The 12298-nt window shown below is 41.2% G+C and overlaps 1 protein-coding gene across 1 annotated transcript in view; it reads right to left on the bottom strand.

Annotated features, from left to right (window-relative positions):
- RP1 (RP1 axonemal microtubule associated) overlaps window positions 1-12298 on the bottom strand; it is a 406368-nt gene that overhangs the window by 272363 nt on the left and 121707 nt on the right. The window contains exons 18-19 of the mRNA XM_075828106.1: window positions 5372-5498; window positions 447-598 (exon numbers count right to left, since the gene is read on the bottom strand). Coding sequence (XP_075684221.1) covers window positions 447-598; window positions 5372-5498 — 279 coding nt within the window. The remainder of the gene's footprint in view (window positions 1-446; window positions 599-5371; window positions 5499-12298) is intronic.

The following is a 12298-nucleotide window of genomic DNA, read 5'->3' on the forward strand; positions in this document are numbered from 1 at the left end:
GGGGATCCGACTGCTGGGACCCCAACTAAACCTTAAAATTAAGGTGCTGAAGCTCTAGTTTATTATTGCAGCTTCCTCAAAGTTTTTACCTGCACAGCAGTGCTCCTGGCTGCAGCACAGCCTCATTCACACTCTATAAGCTTCAGTAAATGGCAACATGTAGTCTGGGAACAGATTTTCCATTTAAAAATATTTTATCTGAAATTCCCCACAGGCTGTGTGTTATTGGACTGCTCCAATGGATAATTTCCAGAATATATTTTTGTAGCTTCACCAAAAGTGAACGTATACGTTAACATTCATTCCATCCAATATGTACTAAAACCATCTCTCCATTTCTGAGATATAGGCATTCCCCAATACCCCGTATTTATCTATGAAAAAAAAATAACTAAGCAATCGATTCTGCCAAAGGAAGCACTGTTAGAAATAAATTGGTGTTTTACCTGTCCTTGTTGAAAAGGAGTTAACAAGTCTGTTTTAAACAAAATTCTTTTTCCTGAGTCTCCTCGCTCTCCATACAAGCAGATATAAACTGGAGCCTCAGTTCCTGCTTGTTCTAAATGTCCAGTGTAGACATTGATCTTGTATTTCACAACTGGAAAACAGACATGCATCTATCATCAATATACAATCCAAAGTGTGTTATATGTTGTCACATTCAAATTTAGCTGCTCTAGAATCACAGAGTGGGGACAAAACAATTCAAGAATTGACTTGAAAATAAAGCGAGGGTTTAGTCGTACATAATTTATTATTACATTGCTTTTGAGCTACAAAGGGTGAATGAAAAAAAATCACAATAGTGGTAATGGAGATAAAGAAAAATATCAGTGACACCAGTGGAAACAGACACTAGTCGTACTATCTAACATTCCCATTCAAAAAGATATTTGAAGTCTGAGTGGTCCCCAATAAGGAACATCACCCATGTCCTTTGCACAAGTTTCTATACAATACCTGTAAAGGATCTGCCAGGCACAACTTCTGTGTATACGCCCATGGGTAATCAGTCTGCACCTGAGTCTATGTCTCTGAGACTGACTCCATCTTCCACCACTCAGGATGGCAGGCTTAGGAGTGGGAGAGCCTATCACAGCCTGGCCAGACGGAGCTAGCTCCCGCCCTCTGTCTATTTATACCTGCCTTTCCTGTTCCTCCTTGCTTGTGATTCTTCTCGTGTGGTTTCCAGGCCTTGCTGCAGCTTCTAGCTATTTGACCTTGCTTCATACTGACCCCGGCTTACTGACTACTCTCCTGCTCTGCGTTTGGTACCTCGTACACTCCTGGTTTGACTCGGCTCGTTCACCTCTCTTGTTGCTCACGGTGTTGCCGTGGGCAACTGCCCCATTTCCCTTTGCTTGTGTCCCCTTGTCTGTTTGTCTGTCGTGCACCTACTGAGCGTAGGGACCGTCGCCCAGTTGTACCCCGTCGCCTAGGGCGGGTCGTTGCAAGTAGGCAGGGACTGAGTGGTGGGTAGATTAGGGCTCACTGTCTGTTTCCCTACCCCCTTGTCATTACAATACCATCAGAGAGTTAGATGGTTACATAAATGTAGGTTGAAAAAAAATGCAGGACCATCAAGTTCAACCTTTCTCAATCAATTGTACGTCATTCATTACTAGATTATTAACCCTCGATGCCATTCGTCAGTAAATAATCGTCAAGCCTTTTTTTAAATGCTGACATAGTATCTGCTATTACTACCTCTTGGGGTGGGGCATTCCATAGTTTGACTGCTCTAACTGTAAAGAACCCTTTCTTATAATGATGTCTGAAACGTCTTTCTTCCACATGCAATGATGTCACCTGGTCCTTTGTAAAGTGCTTGGAAGAAACAAACCTATTCTAATGTGCTTACAATGTTGTGCCATATTTTTAGTATCAGATATCTCTAAACAGTTCCAAAGGAGTTAAGTTTTCTTATAATTCCCTTTCATTCTAGAAATCCATGGTGGTCCAAGATCACAAACTGCACCAAGGTGATCCACTCACATGTGTCTAGGGTGTATCCGGAAAATATTTTGACAGGATTTCTCCTTTAAGTTCATCATCCAGGATCAAAGGTAGATTTTTTTTTTACAACTTCCTGAGATCCTAATCTGCTGGATAGATGTAAATTTGTGTTTTACTGGCATCCGCCTAACCCAGATTCATTCAGCAGACTGCCAGATAGGGGAAAGTTATTATCACTCCAGAGAACACGTTACCGCTGATCCAGAGTCCAGTGGCGTTGTGCTTAATACCACTCCAGCTGACGCTTGGCGTTGCGCATGGTAATCTTTGGCTTGCGTGTAGCAATTTCATGAAGTGCCCGACACACAGTTCTGGTGCTGATGTCACTTACAGAGTCTTCTAGTTAGTGATGCAGCAGAGGATAGATGATTTTTACACACTATGGCCTTTCTCTGTGGTCTACCTCTGTGGTTTGCATGGTCTAAGGCTTCATGGCTGAGCTGTTCTTACTCTTAGATGCTTCCACTTTGCAATAATAGCACTTACAGTTGATCAGGACAGATCTAGTAGATCAGAAATTTCACAAGCTGACTTGTGGCAAACATGACATCATATGACACCACCATGTTTATTGTCACTGAGCTCCTCAGTACGACCCATACTACTACCAATATTTGTCTATGTGGCTGTGTGCTTGATGTTTTGCACCTGTTTGCAATGGATGTGTCTGAAACATCTAAACTCAATAATTAGGAAGGGTGTCCACATACGTTTGTTAATAGATAGCGATGTATAAACTGGGCAATGTATATAAGTTAATGCATTATTTGTGCACTTTTTCTTTAGCTGTATGTACCAAATTGTATTTGCAATAGACATAAGAAAGAGGAGACTTGTCTCCCAAACTCAGTACTTAGTAGGCACCACCACAGCCAGCGGATCCAATATGATAAAATACAATCTAACATACGTTTTGAGCCTAGGTGATTTGTAATACATTCAGTCATTTCTTTCCTGAAACGGATATTAAGAGAAGAGGCTCAAATTAAATAAAAAAAAAAAAAAGGAAAGGCAGTTCTAAAGTAGAACATGCAGGGTGAGGATCAGATAAAACAGCATTGATTTTTGAGTGGAGTTGTAGGTCTTTTGACTGATTTTAAGGGGCTACTGCCTGGACAAAAAAAATCATAGAACTAGCAGTGTGGTTTAACTGCTGGAACTTAAACAGTAAATTAGGAAATATATATATATTTATTTTTATATATATATATATATATATATATATATATATATATATATATAAAGTATGTCGCTTTAAACATGGTTTTCTGAGTCTCAAAAAGAGTTGATTTATTATAGCATGAAGAGTGCATAAAATTAGGAATGCCCTCATTGTGTCATTGTTTCACTCTGTATGGAGGTATATGTGCATATTTACTAAGCCACATACAGTACATACAGTGATTCTATAGATGAGCTACATATACTGTACAAAGATGTGCATGTGTAAACACCCAGTAAAGAAGAGAATGACAGAATATTTGATTCCTGAGAAACCCATGTCACATCTAATATAGCCACTATTATAGCTTCTACATGGGTTGTCAGCATTGTTATATAGAGCCTTGAAAGACAAGTCCACTTCATAATGTGAAGATAGGGGACTAACTGTATATTATACTTAAGATTTTAGAAACACTTTTGTCTCATCTATGAAATTTAGTGCAGAGAAGATTGGTAGGAATTTCCCATAGCAACCTATTAAAATTCTCCTTATATTTTCCAAAAGCAGATGACAGGATTTGAACCCAGAAACTCCTGGGTCCCAGTAAGTAGCTTTTTTCGGTAAGCCATCAGTGACGTTGGACAGATCCACTGCTGGATTTCTTGCTTCGCTTCTCTTTGGCCTTATTCATACGATGCAGTTTTAATGTCATTTTTTTACGCAGTTGTTGAATCCACAACCAGAAGTGGATCGTAAAGGGAATGGAAGTCTATAGGAAGGATTCTACTTCACCTCTTTTTTAAGTTCCACTCATGGTTGTGGCTTTAAAAACTCCACCAAATAACTGCACTGTGTGAATTACACTTTGATTTCAACCGCTCTAGATTCCATTACCTCGATTGCCTAATTGCTTTCACCATTGTGGCTCCTACATAAGAATGGATTTTGCAGTGCCTTCTTGCCAGACTATTGAGCGTCCTGCTTATAGTCTACTTTCTCTCTGTGCCACATTACTACCAATTGTCGTTGATCTGTCTACCAATCCTGGACTGATTCCTGACCACGTCTCTCCCTCATGTAACTACCTATTCCCGTTCATCTGTGTTCAAACTTGGACTGTTTCTTGACCACGTCTCCGCCTCACGTAACTACCATATCTATGTACAGAACCTGGACTGTTACTCGATTACTCTTAGTGTTTGAACCCTCCTTCCTGATCCTTTATGCCACTGGACTCCGAATCCGTCACAGTCCTTGACAGCAGATCTGAAAATTAAAGCACTGATAAGAGTGGTTGCTATGGACAATGTCTTTAGTTCTTGGCTGCCATAAATTTTGTTAGAGACTCTTCCCCCTACGTCAGCACCTCCCCTCTGCCCGCATGCAGTGCCACATACAGGTAGAGAGATTGCACCCGCATCCCTCTTCTTCCTCTACTGTTTGTTTAGCATTTGGTGTTTTGTACTAGCTTTATGGTGATTAATGATTTAAAGAGAAGATGCAAGCAAATGAAAGGGGAACCAGAGGCTGCCAGAAGTTAAGGAAAATGCCACGTCCCCCTAAAAAAATATATTACAAAGTTTCACATGTACACATATACTAAACATCAGATAAATATAGTACCCATGACAAAATACAACCTAAAAACAACCTAAAGTCCCTATTATTGTCAAAATTGTGTATATGTTTAAACTGCACTGCAGACTATTGCGCTCTGTTTTTTACCATTGTTCAGAATTGTTTGGCACTGAAACAAAGGGTTATCTAGATAACAGATATACAAGAGTAGGAATGTTTTAGAGCGTTTTTTGTTTAATGGCGGTACATATAAAGTTACTGTGCTGTTAATGTAAAGACTGAGAACATTTAAATGCTGCTCATTAAGGAAAGATTAGAAATTGGAGTGAGTGAAAATGTTTATAAGGCCCATAAACAACCGTTGAGTATTTAATAAGCAAATTGAAAATAAAAGTAAAGCACAGTATTTATTGTAATTGAATTGTTCTGGTTGACTGAGCAATATAAGATAAAACATGTGTAGAATATACAGTCGTATCAGCTTGTAGCCTCCTGATGCTCTTCGTATAGACTTTGAGAGGAAAGCCATGACACCTCTGGTTAACGGCTTGCCTATGCCATTTTATATTAGCACAATTAAAAATAAAATCGTCTAATTACAAAAACAATTACCTGGATAAATCATGGCACCGTGTTCAACCACTGGAAGCTCACATATAAGATTTCCATGACTTTTTGACAACCACCTGTTGGCTTCAAAAGTAAACGTTTTTCCATTTTTCATTTGCCGTAGAGTTATCTAGGGAGATAAATTAGATATTTTAATTAGAAATTGTTATTTTTTTATTTTATCTTTATTTGGTTAACTAGGCCATTATAGTGCCCACTTGCATAGAAAATTGGCTGTATACCAAGTGGTTACCTTAACGGGGTTTTTTCAGTGAAGGGTATATAGAAAAAAAATGCACCTGCTGTGTAAAAATACTTCAACGTATGCAGCGGGCCCTTATAAGCTGCTGTATATGTGTAGACAAATACAACATGTCCATACTGCCAAGGTCCTCAGGATCTCAGCTCAAGGATATGAAAGTTTTCACAAGGTATATCACACAACAGGTACAATTTTATCAGTCGGCTTAAGGGCCGAGCCAATTTTTTGCCTAGTGTAACTGCAATTTCATGGGGGAAAAAAAAATTGTATCGTGCTGTGTATATGAACCAGCATGCATGCCAGCTAAACTTCTCAATATTGAACTTATTTTGGCACATTTTTGACCCATCATACTAAACATAAAGAAATGCTGTAGAAGATGGCTGAAGGGGTTGCTCTTCACTGACATCCGATAGTGCACTGGTCTGGCGCTGGATTCCCTTAGTTTTCACAGTGCAGTGCTGCTTCTTTTGTGAGCACGCATTCGCTTTTGTCCAATGAGCTTTCAGTAGCTCTGGAACATGCACAGGCACAGTCACGATCCGTTACGGAAGTACCTGATGGGTTTTGACGGGCGCGCACATGCTAATGAAATACCATCCCCAATAGCAAGAATCCGTATTCAGCGTCTATGGAGCTGAATGGATTTTAACATCAAAGCATTCAGATTAAGGTTATTACAAAATATTAGATAATCGCTTGATTTGCACATTGGGAAAAAAAACATTAATTGACAATTATCTTTTAAGTCCAAAAGGGTTTTTTCATTTTTGTTGCCTCGTACTTCATCAGCCATAACTATTTCTTTTTAAGACTACGTAGCTACATAAGGCCTTGTTTTTTAGCAAAACGAGTTGTTTTATTTGTAAACATCATTTTTGGGTAAATATATGGTAGCGTTTCATTTCTAGGAACTTTTCAGTATAGGGGAATGCATAAAAAAAAACAATTCCACCACTGTTTTTTTTTTTAAATAATATAGGTTCAGACGAGTGTAGGGGTTTATAAGTATTTGTTTTACATGTTTTTGTGACTTTATTGAAACAAAATTGATTTATTTAGATTTTTTCGTATTTTTGCCATTGAGGAGTGATTTTTTAAAATTATTTATTTACATTTTGTTAACTTTTTTAAAAAGATCTTTTACTAGTAATAATTTTTGTTAAATATAATGTACTGTCATATTTTTATGACAGCACATTACTACCTGGTGCATGTATAATGCACAGACACTATAACTAGACAGCCGTGTGCTCCTTTATTAGGTCCAGGGCTATCACAATTTCCCAGTCAGCCACAACGATCGCATTGACAGGGACAGGACAAAGGGAATCCCCTCACTCTGTCCACAATATCATCAGCACTGATCTGAGCACTTCAGTGGTTAAATGGGCGGGATCAGAGTTTTCCCTGATCTTGTCTGTTAGTGTGGCTGTTAATCACCTCCTGATTACGCGGGCACAGCTGTTGGGCCTGTGTGCCATCCTGCAGGAACAGTATCCCAACGATGCTGTATGTGTACGTTATTTTGCCTTTAGAGGTTAATTGAACATTATCCATAAGAAGTAGTGAACTAGGCATCAGCTTAGTGGTATTTAAAGTAAAATATTACAGAATTACAATCATGCAGGTCATCAACAGGCTGCAGAATGTTTTTCGAAGTGTTGCCAAATCAAAGGTATACTTTGAAGAGTAATTATGGTTCTGAGGCACCTTACATGTAATATCTCCATAGACAACAGACCTGGAAATGTTCCAAAAAGAAAACACATCAGCCATCAATAGTTCAGTGAATAGCAAGAATTGTCAGGATTTAAACCCAGAAACTCCGGTGCCCTATGCAGCAGGTCTTTCCATTGAGCCATCTAAAACGCTAAAGTGCCACTGCTGAATCTGTTGTCTAGTTTCTCTTGCCTTTTGCCTCTCTGAATTCCTTGTTTTGATTGCCTAATTTGTCTCACACTTTTCGCCTGGCCCTTCCTAATTTAAAGACCATTGAGCTTCCTGTTTGTAGTTTATTTACTTGTTGCCTCACTCTATAAACTGTTGCTGCTCATTTGTGTACTGAACTTGGATTGTTTCCTGACACCGTCTCTTCCTTGTGCTCAGGAGCGTAACTAGGAAAGACTGGGCCCCATAGCAAACTTTTGACTGGGGCCCCCCCAGGTGCCACACGCAGCCTCCCCTATAGATAGTGCTGCCTGTAGATTGTGTCACACCCCACCTGTAGATAGCGCCCTCCCACTTGTACATAGTGCCATACAGCCCCCCCTGTAGATATCGCCATAAAGCCCCCTGTATATAGTGCCATACAGCCCCCCTTAGTAGATAGTGCCACACAGCCCCCACTTAGTAGATAGTGCCACACACAGACCCCTGTAGATTGTGCCCCACACAGCCTCCTGTAAATAGTACCACAGCCCTCCCCCTTTTAAATAGTGCCATACAGCCCCCTAGTAGATAGTGCCACACAGCCCCCATTAGTAGTGCCACACAGCGCCCCCTTAGTAGTGCCACAAAGCTCCCCCTTGTGTATAGTGCCACACAGCTCCCCCTTGTGTATAGTGACACACAGCTCCCCCTTGTGTATAGTGCTACACAGCCCCACTGTATATAGTGCCACACAGCCCCCCTTGTATATATTGCCACCCAGCTCCCCCTTGTATATAGTTCCACCCTGCTCCCCCCTTGAATATAGTGCCAAAAATCATATCAAAATCAAACCACCCATCAACTCGCTGCAGATCATACAGTGACTACATTACTGACTAGAGGCAGAATAAACATTTACATTAAGTAACTTACCGGTGACGTCTCAGATTCTAGTTCTATTTTTCTTTTCTTCTCCATCCAGTCCAGACCACTATGATGACTTCTCCTGGCCACGACGCATTTCTGCAGTTTTCCGCTCAGATGTCCTCAGCTTCTGACTTTTAAAACATTTCTGTACCTATAAACGAAAATAAAATTCTCAGCACCTCGAAATATAATAGCGCCATACACTGCACCTCTAACTGTAATAGCGCCATACACTGTGTCCCTGATTATAATAGTACCATACACCGTGTCCCACACACACACACACCGTGCCCCCTGTAAATAGCGCCTCCATAGCCCCCTGTAGATAGTGACCCCCATAGAGCCTCTGTAGATAGTGCCCTACATAGAAGCCCCTGTAGATAGTGCAACACAAACAGCCCCTGTAGATACTGCCCACATATGGACTCCAGAGCTGCAAGGCAATAGTGCTAACCACTGAGCCACCGTGCTGCCCTACATATAGCTTCCCCTATAGATAGTGCTCCACATATAGCCCACCACTGTAGATAGTGCCCTACATATAGCCCCCCTGTAGATGGTGCCCCACAGGTAACACACCCCTGTACATAGTGTCCGACATATAGCCCACCCCTATAGATAGTGCCCTACAAATAGCTCCCCCTATAGATAGTGCTCCACATATAGCGGACCCCTGTATATAGTGTCCCTGATATAGCTCCCCCTGTATATAGTGCTCCACATCCCCACATATAGACCCCCTGTAGATAGAGCCCCCCCGTAGATAATGCCACTCACAGGTTTATTATAAAAAAAAAAAGAAAACTTTACATACTCACATGATCCCGTTCCCGCGCCGTTCGGTGGCAATGCAGACCTGCTCTCTTCTGAGCAGGTCTGCTGTGGCTGAACGACGCAAGCGGCGCAATGATGTCATTGAAAGGTGCTGGTTGGTGGGGCAAGCCATTTTGCCCCACCAATCAGCGTCATTTTAAGGCGCTGAATGGTCGGGTGCCATTCAGCGCTAATGCATGTATTTGTACCTGCGTGCTATTCGCTTGAAATTTGACTGTTTCCTCACCAACACTGAGAGGTCAGTCATCTATATATACTAATATACTTCTATAGAATCGGAGCAATTCAATTTAGACATAATTTGTCATATTGTGCCAATCTAGGGGACTTTGGCGCAACGTAAATTACATCCAACATTGTTTTTAATAACAATTTAACAATAAGGTATTTTTTATTTTTTACATCTATGAAACACACTACTTTTCCTACTCCCCCTGTTCCTTCAATCATATACAGACGCAGGTACAATTACTGCAAGTGGGGGTGGCTGTCGCTAGCACTGGGGCCCCATCCGGTGCTAGCGACGCCACCAGGCATGAGAGGGCCCGTGCCCCCCGGCCCATAAATGTTAGAGGCTGAGCGGCGTGGGCCCCGTAGTGGCGTTGCTACCGCTGTAGCAGCCACAATGGCTGCTAGCGGCGCCACTGGGCATGGTGGGGCCGTGTTGGCAGGCGGCGCAGGCACCCTCATGTCAGGGGCCCCGTAGCGGCCGCTACGGCTGCTACAGCGGCAGTTACGCCACTGCTTATGATGTTAACTGTTGCCACTTATCTGTGTACCGAACTTGCACTTTTACCTGACCATGTCTCTGCCTTATGCTACAACCTGTTGCCACTTATCTGTGTACCGGATTGTTACTTGACTACTCTTACTATTAGCACTATTAGCAACCTCCTGACTGATCGTTTCAACCACGGAAATCCGAATCTATTACAGACCTCAAAAGTGAATAGACATGGGTAAAAATTTTTACCGGGTTTGAAGAATTGTACCCAAATCATAACTGTTCAAGTGGTTTTGATAAAATAGCACATTTTCCGAAGTGTCCAGTCAGGAATATACATTTCTTGGAACTTGTTAATTGTACTCTGCTACCTTGCTACATGGTCTGAAATTTGAATGTTTTCCCAGAATCCCATCCAGTCATATACCTTATGCCATTACCCTGCAAGTTTGAACAAGACCCAGGCAGCACTACCAGTACCAGCTATTCCAGATTACCAGCCCGCCATATACCATTCCCTGTTTCCTGCCCCCACTAACCTTCCTAAAAATACTTTACAAAAGATACCCTATAAGTCTGCAGAAGACCCAGGCAGCACAAACAGTACCAGAAATTCCAGATTCCCAGCCAGCAGTATACTTTTTTCGGTCCATCCCCCAAAATATATAGTGTATATGCAGTGTATATTTTTTTTAAGTGAAATGTTTTAAAGCATTACACAGTCAATCTAGGCCAATGTTAGGTATTGTCAGCAAGTCCTTACCAATAGGCACAATGGACAGCCCTGGGACCCATGTTAAAACCAGGGACTATGGAAAAAAGGAGTCTATGATTTCAACAGGATTTCCTCCATGATGTCACAGGGGAAGCCCCTTTGATCATATGTACAACATTTAACAGGTTTAACTGCAGAAATCCAAGATTTTTTTTGATACCTGACATTGGGGACAACTGCAGCTTTTTGTGACAAATGAAAGGCTAGAAAAATTGGGTTTGTTTTGCTTGAAAATAAGGCACTGTGGAGGTGATCTTATTAACATGTATATGTGTGTTCAATACAAATAACAAGCACAGGATTTGTTCTTTCCTAGGACTTTACAAAGGACCAGGGCACATTAATTGCGTGTGGAAGAAAGATGTTTCAGACATCAATATTGGAAAGGGTTCTTTACAGTTAGAGTAGTCAAACTATGGAATGCCCTTCCCCAAGAGGCATTAATGACTGATACTATGTCAGCATGTAAAATGAAATACATGTTATTGATTGAGAGAAGTTAAACTTGATGGAGCTCTCTCTGTTTTTGACCTGTGTAACTATGCTACTAGATAAATCCCATAATGAATTTGTACATGTTATATATTGTTAACTCTTCACTTGATGAAAACATAAATATGGTACTAGATTTCTTTAGATGATCAGTTTCACTAAATAAAAAGCTACACACAATTTATAAATATGCAAATTGAAAATAATTTCACTCAAGTCTGACATTCATTACCTTTGGCATTGACTGTATCAACCATTTATCTGTCTGAATCTTAGATGAAAGCTCTAAGATCTTTTTCAGGAAAGAAATGTTTTGTATAAGTTACATGCAAAATAATACATTAAAGCTCAATAAGTACAGAACTCTGTGTTAAGATGTCAGCAGCAGACAGTGAATGGAAAGACAAGAGAGTAGTGAGGAGGTATTTTCAGTGATCAGCACATTAAAGGTGACTGTGACAGTTCTCTTCATTGCTGTAACAGCCTCCAGCAGAGAGAGCATGCAAGCAGCGTCCTGTCTGAGATGACTGCCACAAGTGACACATAGGAGTCTATAGGAGTTGTATTCAATAAAATCACTTGCCTTATGAAAGCTATACATAGTCTGAGGTACAGAAATATAATGTGGCATGAGATTAGAAACAAAGTGTAACGGCTGCGGTCGCAGACCGCAGACCCCTTTCATCCTGTCGTTGTCTTCCTCGCAGTCCTGGCCTGCAGTGACCACTAGGACGCGCGCACTAGCTCATTCCCAGCCTTAAAGGGCTAGCGTGCACACATGTTAAGAATTGACTAATTACTCCCAGATCACCCTGGACTATAAGAAGGGCCCTGTCCCTTCATTCCTTGCCTGAGCATTGTTAGTAATTCCCATGTTAGTCTTTGCAAATGGTCCCGTAGTGTTTACCCTGTTCCCAGTGTTCCAGTATCCTGCTATCTCTATCCTGTATCCCGTGATGTGTAATCGTTCCTGTGCCTGTTAGTGATTGGAGTCATGTCCTGCTGCACCTGCTGTCATCCGCCACGTCTGGCGCAACCGGCTGC

Source organism: Rhinoderma darwinii, chromosome 5 (assembly GCF_050947455.1).
Source record: "Rhinoderma darwinii isolate aRhiDar2 chromosome 5, aRhiDar2.hap1, whole genome shotgun sequence".
In the NCBI taxonomy this organism is placed as follows: Eukaryota; Metazoa; Chordata; class Amphibia; order Anura; family Rhinodermatidae; genus Rhinoderma; species Rhinoderma darwinii.